The sequence below is a fragment of the Hippoglossus hippoglossus genome, chromosome 10, assembly GCF_009819705.1.
Source record: "Hippoglossus hippoglossus isolate fHipHip1 chromosome 10, fHipHip1.pri, whole genome shotgun sequence".
NCBI lineage: Eukaryota > Metazoa > Chordata > Actinopteri > Pleuronectiformes > Pleuronectidae > Hippoglossus > Hippoglossus hippoglossus.
In genome coordinates, this window is record NC_047160.1 from 19,886,147 (window position 1) to 19,895,528 (window position 9,382).

At 42.2% G+C, this 9,382-nt stretch overlaps 1 protein-coding gene across 2 annotated transcripts in view; it reads right to left on the minus strand.

The window, feature by feature from the left end:
* Window positions 1–6,875, minus strand: part of wu:fb13g09 (multidrug resistance-associated protein 5) — a 28,163-nt gene extending 21,288 nt beyond the window's left edge. Inside the window, exons 1-3 of one of the 2 annotated variants that reach the window (XM_034598195.1) lie at window positions 6,587–6,875; window positions 4,424–4,612; window positions 3,823–3,978 (exon numbers count right to left, since the gene is read on the minus strand). In XM_034598195.1, coding sequence (XP_034454086.1) covers window positions 3,823–3,978; window positions 4,424–4,602 — 335 coding nt within the window. In that variant the 5' untranslated portion in view covers window positions 4,603–4,612; window positions 6,587–6,875. Of the gene's footprint in view, window positions 1–3,822; window positions 3,979–4,423; window positions 4,613–5,093; window positions 5,224–6,586 lie in introns of those variants that run through there. The other variant, XM_034598196.1, reaches the window with a different exon arrangement.
* Window positions 6,876–9,382: the final 2,507 nt, after the last annotated feature.

The window sequence follows — 9,382 nt, forward strand, 5'->3', positions numbered from 1 at the left end:
AAAAAATCCAATAAAAAATAAAAATAACCTCAAGTATGTGTGTCGTCATGTACGTAAATGTAAATGAGAGCAGCAGGGCACCAGTGTGGGATCCAAAAGGGGGAGTGATCTGCTTTTAAACAGGACTGTAATGTTCCTAACAGTAATCGTCTCTGTTTGCCAGATGGCAAGCGAAGCTGATGTTTCCAGAGTGCGTCGGCCAGGACATCGTATTCGAGGTTCGCACCTCACTGAGCACCAACAAGTGTCAACTCTCCCAGGGAGCTTTTTCTCATCTCTCATCTCTCCCCTCTCTCTCTCTCTCACTCTCACTCTCTCAGTCACCATCCTTGCGTTGCATCGAGGTTGTATAACTGTTCTTGCTATGTAAACACACAACCAAGCCCTCCCATCTTCTGCATACCGTCCCTCAGTCATGCCAGGGTAACAGCTCTGTGCTCCTTCCCTTCTACGTGCTATTATACACACACACACACACACACACACACACACAATGACACACACACACACACACACACACACACACAAAAAGAAGCAGCAACACTAAACCCCGAGGCCCTGAGCCAGAGCCGTTTAACAGAGCAAGTCATTTACAGCCCACGCACTTGTCACCAGTTACAAGAGGGAACTTCCTCAAACAGTCACCCTCCTCTATAATGCCGAGTCATGGCACCGTGACTTGACAGCATGTGAGTAATGGGAGAGGCGTTGGTTTTCTCTTCAGCGAGCAGCTCAAAAATAAATGGCCCCTAATAGACTTATTGTAAGTCTGCATTGTTCGTTCACGGAGTCAGCACGTGACCACGATGCATTCGCGGTGCTGCTGCTGATCGGCAGCCGAACACAAACTGATATCTCATGATCTGCTGCAGGGCTCCCGTCAGTGAGAGCTAATGAAGGTGACAGGGAGACACGGTGCAGCGCAGGTAGAGGAGCTAATGACATAACAAGCAAAAGTCAGGCACTAACTCTCACTGTAATCTCTAATCCCTGCTTTTCTTAGCCGCCTTCCTTCCAGGCACAGTGTTCCCGAGATTTGGGTAGAAAAGACTGAACGTTCATTAGTCAAATCCTGGCGACCTACGGTACATGCATACAAAATCCAAGATCGCTGTTTACATGGCTTGCACTGCAAATTCTCACACTTAGAATACTGTGAATGTGACCTTGGCCTTGCATCTGTTTTTCTGCCACTGTCTGCCGGGTGTGTGTGAGAGCGACCGGGTTTATCACCACATTTATCTTGTTCACATAAAGCGCGGCGAAAGGGAAGACGGTATCTCAATATTTGTTTAAAAAAGGAAAACAATCTCAGGGTCAACGTGCAACTCAAAGCCCCGACAGTGTGAGAGTGGAGGGACGTGGGACAGATCTGTTCACCTGAGTGGATCTGAATACAACCCGCTCCGCTGGGTACTGGAAACAGAAAACATGACTTGTTCATCTAAATGGATCACACTCCGTATCACACTGTGATGCTGTTCTACAAAGGCGGATTGACCAACCCAGATAAAACAGACAATTGCACAAGAGCCCAAGACGTCTCAGATTCATTACATTTATATGAAGCTGTTTTCAGATATGAAATTGTCAATTCTTTGGGCAAAATGCAGAGATTGTTTGGGTCAGACACGTTCACATCAACAGGAAAATGTCTGGAACATTCAGGTGAGGGGTGACACCTGAGAGGAGCATGCAGGAGGAAGGACAAGAAGTATAAATTCCACCATGGAAATCAGGTGTTTTTGTTTACAGTGCATCAACACCGGTATCAGCCCTTATCTCTAAAAGCTCTCCAATCTCATCTTCTTTCCAGGTTGACATCTTTATCAGTGTCTTCTACGTGTATGGCACCTCTGTTTAATTCTGAGATATTTGTTTTGTCTTTTTTCAGTTTTGCCATCAAGACACCCACCGGCTCGCTGTGAATTTTCTGAGTTCTCACATGCTGCCCCTTTCGGCTAATTTCAGGAGACAGTTCAGTGCATGTCTGAAAGTAGCTTTAGTAAAAATGAAAGAGGGAATTTGCTCCACCTACGTACATCATCCACTAAAAAGGTCCTAAAGTCGTTAGCTAATCTTGTTTTGTTGAGGTACTATTTGCTTTATTCCTTTATTGATGTATATTATCTTGCTAATCCAAAGAAGAGTGAGTTCAATGAAGGTGGCTCTCAGACTCAAGTTAGCTGGTTCATACTGAAGATTGGAAAGTTGGAAAATACTCAAACAAAACAACACAGATACCAACACACGGTCAATACTCTGAACCTAAAAACCTTTGACTCCACTGTGTCTGCTCACACTACCGGTCAAAAGTTTATTCACATCTGCGCAGCTCAATGAAATTGGACAAAGGTGAGCGCTGCACAAAAATAGGTCACTGAAAACGGGTCATCCTTGATTGCTTATTCACAAAACCCAGTCTACGCAGTGTGCAGTGTTGATCCATTATTAGGACAAAACTGTGCTGCAGGAAGTACTGTCCTATATATTCACTATCAGATCAGTGAGAGAAAGATGAGTAACAAAGGGGAGAGAGTGGTTTGGTCAGAGTTTCATTCTCCAGCAACAATTTGACCTGAAGCGTGGGAAGAAAAGAACGAGACTCGAGGTGTCTGGGCTACAACCCCACAGAGCTGGTTCGGGAAGAACTGGACAAAGTGTCAAAGCAAAACAAACTGCAAGAGTAAGACATTAATAAGAACTTTTAGTTGTTAAGTGTTGGGAAGTTTCTAAACATTTACAATGTAAAAAGGATGCAAACAAGTGTGTTTCGGCTGCCGAGTGAGTTAATAAAATTTCTTATATCATATAGTCCTTAATTAATTATTTTTGAATCTTCATTCTTTGTTCAATGATTTAATATCAGAAACACTGGGACATATTCTATTTGCATAAAAGCATTTACCATTGAAACATCTCACCATTTATGTTAGACACTGTCTTTTCTCATGAATGTTTTTAATATTGTTGTTTTGTTGATGTGCTCTGTTATGCACGACATCTATTGATACTTCCTGCAAATAAAGTTTGATTGATTGATCGATTGACTGGGACATAACACTTTCAGTAAGAAATAGAAAAATCAAGTTGTTCTAAAACGTTTGACAGATAGTGTGTATTTTTAAAACAGCCTCAGTACTCTTCCTAAAACAGCTGGGCACTGCAGTTTTTAGCAAATGTGAGGAAGGAGTAAATAGTAGACTATTTCTGGTTCCAATTTGATCTGCAACAGAGCATTAGTGGCTGCCGCACGCTGGGATTGAATCAAAGTCGGCTAAAATGCCCGTGTTCATCTTAATGCAGCGCAACAGTGAAGCTTTCTGATGTGTTTTTAATAATGTTTGGACGACATTGGACCTCGTAGGCACTGAGAAATACTTGTTTTAGGCTCAGTGTTGATTTTAGTCTTTACAGTGGATTGTTCGACAGTGACAGACATACAGAGCATCCCCATAATTATCCTTTAATAAGGACTTGGTCAGAGGGTCATCCACAAGAAGGTTGCAGGTTCAATTCCTGGCTTGTCCAGTCTGCATTACGTATCAGTGAGCAAGACACTAAACCCTGACGGCTGTGCCAACAGTGTATGAAAGCTGTGTGATAGAAATACCACTGCGTATAGAAGCGCTGTTTGAATATGTGCGTGAATGGGTGACTGCCACTGAGTGGTTGATAGGACTGGAAAAGCAAATACAGTCATGTATGTTATGTCATGTCAAACCCCAAATATAGTTTTCTAGGAATTCTGAGAGTCAGCTTTTCCTAACCCCACAGGTCACTTCCATCAGGCAAACCTCCGCGGAGCCGCAGTTACCTCACCTTTGGCAGTTGACTTCAGAGGCTTCGTGGCAAGACAGTCCCCACACATCGTCTATAGACAGGCTGGACGCCCTGTAGGCCTTCATCGCCAGCGGGGTGAGCCAGTGCAGAGTCATAAATGAGAAGAAGCCAGCGTTATCGACTGGGTGCTGGTGCCTGGAATAGAGAGAGAGAAGACGTGGAAACGGGTGAGACGTCTAAAAGTGCCGGCACACACTGAGGTGCTATGTTGGGGGAGCAGGCCCATGTCGGCTGCTGAAGAAGAAGCGGTGCCTTTGCTTGGCAGAGTTGACGAATGGTGAATCATGCCTACGGTGTTTGAACAGTAATTTGCACGCACCTCATAGAAATCTGAGAGAGCAGCAAAAATAAAAAAGTTTATCAGTCGGCATATGTTCTGACAGCGTGCTGTCTGTCACTGAGGGATAAGGTCCCGTCCCTTATCGTGGCCTCCTGCTACTGCCCTAACAGCCAGCTAAAAGTAAACTTTAGTGCGTCTTTAAATGTGCATCACTCACTGTCACAGCCTCAAACTGCCTGTACGTCTACCTTCATACAGCTCAAGGTCATAGTCTGCCACCGAAACTTCAGTTTTGTTTACTTGTGAGTTATCCTGAAGGGCTTCAAAAGCTGCAGGCTCTGCCGGTAGCGTCCTTGTCTCTTTGGCCCTCTCGTCACAGACGCCACTGCCTCCTCTTCCTCCAGCTCTGGTAGCGGCTGCGGGGAGGACAGCGACAGGCCCTCCACCCGCCCGGCTGCTTCCAGGGCATCAGGGAACATGGCAGACCCTCTGGGGAGAGAATAGCAAAACCACATTAATCACAAATAAATTTCAGAAGCGTGATAACAGCCTGAAAATATACAACTACAGATGTTTAAAAAAAAAAACTAATTTTAAAAATAAAAACAGGCATACTTTTAGCTTCCGAACGAGCTCTGAGATTTGATTACTTTTCATTGAATCAGAGATTTGATGTCAACTTGCATGTTTTCTCTGACCTGTGGTCCAAATAACTTTTCTACTACACTAGACGAGCAAAAGGTCACAATTCAGCAGCTGGAACCAGAACAACTTTCCCTTTTTGCTTGAAAATATTGACACTATTATCTAATTATCAAAATTGTTGCCAAACCAATATTTTACTGAGAAAATAACAAATAATCACAAATAATTTAAGATTATTGAAAAAAACATCTCAACGCAGTGACAAAAATCTGTTGGTATCATACTAGACTTTTCCAACAGCGAACCTGACATTTTTTTATCTGACCTCTCAGTGGGAAAATGGGCGAATGAAAACACCGTAATCTGCCAGCTCTGTCCTCCCGGAGCCCAGAGATCTATTAGAGAAGAGCGGTGTTTTGCTGAATCACCCTCTGAGACGCAGATAGAGTTTGAGAAAGCACCTTGCTCACAGGTCACGGCCTCGCACAACTTAAATGCTTATCTATTTAGAGACGACGGGCGGGCGGGCAGACATCTGAGCCGCCGCTGCCACTGTCCACTGATCCCTTCTGTGGCAGAGCTCCATGACTAGGTAACTCAGTGAAGAGGAGCAGATTGACCGTCCAGAGGATATACAGACGATCCAGTGTGCGCACAGAGGCAGACGATTGAGAGGAACAATAGAGAATGTGCTTCAACAAATGGTCACTGTGAGATGGGAAGCAAACTTTTGGAGTTGTAAAAAAAAAAGAAAAGAAAAGCATGAAAAGACGTCTTGTGCTTGCCTCTGCAGCCCTGAGTGACTATATCATGTGAAGTTTGTCATATGGCTGCGAACCCCCCAGTGCTTTCTTTAAGGGAGGACAGCAGCGTTCATTGCAGATAGTAACTCTCTATCCCTTCCTTCACAAAGTTAAACCAGTTTCAAGTTTGGAGCTGCTAGCACACAGCGGGTGTGTTTGCACTGGGCTCGGCAGGATAAAAGAAAATCAAACACACCAACTGTGAGTGGACGGAGACACAAAACTGGAAATGTGGAAACAGAAAAAGCGGTTCAGTGCAGTAAATAAATAAAAGACCCTGATTAGCAAAACACAAGGCCAAAGATACAGATGTTTTTTTAGTTCACCCCTTCATTGATCAGTGTTTCTAAAACGACTAAAGACCCTCACCAGTAAATGTTAGTTCTGTTCAAGACCCACATGTTTCTTCCCCTTTATTGTTTAGAGTGACCTTCTTTTAAATGCATTTCTAAACAGATAAACAAATAATTTACCCTTCTTTTCAAAAAACAAGGCCCAAGATACAGGCGTGTTGTTTCCCCTATATTTTAGTTGACCTTGTTATGAATCACTGTTTTTTTTTTTAAAGATAAACAAATAAAAGACACTAAATATTTAGTGTGAGGCCCAAAATACTGAGGTTTCATAGTTGACCCTGTTGTGCACAATATGTTTTGTTTTGGTTCTTGGTTAAGTTTTCATATATTACAATACATTATAATATATTAATGATCATTTGCACAGCCTTGTACTTTTACTCTTACTCTACACATTTCCCTCAGGATCAATTTATCAATCTATCGTGTATCCGTGTTTCTAAAAAAACATCAACTGTAAACACACCAGTTTTGAAAAGGTCACGACTTCTGACACACAAGGTCATCATGTTAGGTGAAGTACAACTTAAAAAAACTATTCCCTGGTGAGTGAGTATTGTATTGAACTACAAAAGACTCCCAGCAGCCAGTGCGTTGTAGTTCTGCGGCGTCGGGGTAACGCTGGTGTTTAGCTGAGTTTCCATTGACAACACACTTACATTGACGGCGGCCTCGCTCGGATTCAGCAGCAGCGGCGGCGGCGGCGGCGGCTCGGACCTCAGCTCGTGTGTTTTATGAAATGGTGATGAAGACGCAGCTGAGCATCATGTCTCCTGTCCTAAGTTGTGTCATGGAACCTGAACTTGTCTCCCACGAGCGGACCCGCGGCGGACGGAGTCTCCTCCGGCGGCTCAGACGCGAACACGGGCAGCGAACATGGTAAAGTTGACGCCTCACGTGTATTGAGTGCGTGCCGCTTCATCCCCGCGCTGCGAGCGACTCCGCTGCGCTGCACGCGGAGCCAGACAGGGAGAGGAATTCCCGACATCACGCTGACGTCACGGCCGCTCGGCCAACCGCCGACGGAGCCGCGGCGGTCGCCGTAGCAACGCGGATCGTGACGCGGAAGTGGATGCTGGGGAAAGGGGCGGGGGGAGGCGAGTGTGATTGGCCGCGCGCGTTGGGAGGTTCGACGTGATTGGTCGGTGGCGCGAAGCTGCCAATGGAGGAAGGGCATGGAAATAAAGAGAAACCAGTGTTTTTCCTCTTTGAGAACACGAACGGTTTCGCCTTGTTGGGTGTTACTCTGTCATGTTTTCATTATGATGACGTGAAATATCGCGAGGATGTGTGATATCTTCAATACAAACATACGTCACACCTGTTATTTTGTGTATTGTATTATATCATCTATTTGTCTACTGTTACCAATATTTACAATTTATATATATAAATGTAAATTCAACTTTAAATATAAAATAATAATGTCATAATCAAAATGATACATAGATTCATATAATAGGAAAAATGATTATATAATACAATCAACATAATTATGTCACATATGTATTTCTTTATTGAAGATAGCACACTTCAATCAGTATATATAAGTACGCACCTGTATGAAAATACACAACACACAAAGGACTAATAGAGAATATAATCTATTTGCCTGCTGTTACCGATATTTACAATTTCTATATATATACATATATACATATACATATATATATATGTATAAATTCAACTTTAAATATAAAGTAATAATGTCATGATCAAAATGACACATAGATTTATATCAGCAACACTGGGTGATTGGTAACAATAGGAAAATAGATTATATAATACGATACACATAATTATGGATGTTACATATGTATTTCTGTATCGAGGAGAGCACACATAAATCAGTATATGTCAGTACGCACCTATATGAAAATACACACCCTATAAAGACTAATAGAGAAACATAGAGCACCTGCTCTACTGCAAAATTGCATCATCAATAAGCATCATGCCAACGTATTGAACATCTGTGTCACAGCAACAGCTCGCTCCCACGGTTCATTACAGAAAGAGGCGCAGCTGCTCTGTGTTTCTTTACTTTAATTTCAGAATATGAACGTTACCCTCAACATGTCACACGGTTTTGCAAATAAACGATTGTTTGGGCAACACACGCTGTTGCCTCACCTAATGTGTTCCAAATCATTACAGGCTGGACAGAAGTTTACATTCTGTCAAACATGAAATTAAATCTGAGTTATGTTTTATGAAAATAAAAAAAAAACACAGAAGCGATGGGTTAAGAGATACGGCCGAGAAGTTACACATGGAATGAAATACCTAGCAACACTTTCAGAGGGATTTTTTCTTAACGTTATTTCTGTTTTATTAAGATTCATAGAGAATCATAGACCTGCGAATAGGTGCCACCACATTGCCAGGAGGTTATTACTTATTTCACTGTAACAAACTCCTGAACTAAGCAGTTTTTACAGCGTTCTTGCTGGAAATTAAAAAAAGTATGGAGCTGGTGGCTGTAAGTAACAAATGAGCTGCCAGAGGGAAGAGCTCAAATAAATTGCATCTCCTTTGGAAGAAATAACCACAAGATATAATAAATCTGATGTTGTTAGAATACAAGCATGGAGAATGCCATGCGCATCACTGAAGCCTTAAGCCAATTAGGAGGGAGCTATATACAAATTCTTTTTGTTCTGAAACATATAATGAAATGGTTGTGAAGCCACTTCTGCACATTTCTGAATAACTTTGTTGTATTAATTTGATATGTATGGATCTATAGTTTGTGCTGGATCATTACAATCACTTCACATGTTGATAACATCGCATGTGATTGCTGTGAAACATAAAGACTTTCTGGTGCCTTAAAACTGGAGAGGCAGCTGTTGTCAAATTAAGGTGTAGCAGCACATGGTTTAAGTTTAATTAAAAACATGGCTGGTTCATTTTATATACATGGAGTTAATGGACTTAATACATAGAGTAATTGTTTGAGTAATTTACCCCTTACCTCAGAATAACACGTTGCCTGGGTTCTGCAGACTGTCACATGTGTTGCCTGATTGTATCACTGGGTCAGGGACTGAGGGCACGTCTCCAATTCAGACACTATTGCACAACAAGAATGAAAAAAGATTGGAAGTGATTAGAAAATTGCTTTGGAGCAGAGCTGAAGGCAAAATCACGTTTCTGGAGCAGCAGCGGTGAAAAAAAAGTTGTTATATTGAGCGTGAGTTTTAGGCAAATTAATATTTAATCCTCTGAATCTGGAGCACTGTACTAATAACCATGACAACACAGACCTACAGTCAAACAATGACAACCTCTATTGATGGATGCATCGCTGTGGTCTGGATTTACTCTTTGCTGATTGAACTAATTGGCCATGCAAAACATTCGGAACATTCATTTTTTATATGTGGTTTTGGCAGCATAAGAAATAGCTGCTTTTTCAAAAACAAAACTATGTGAAAATGACATTCTATCTG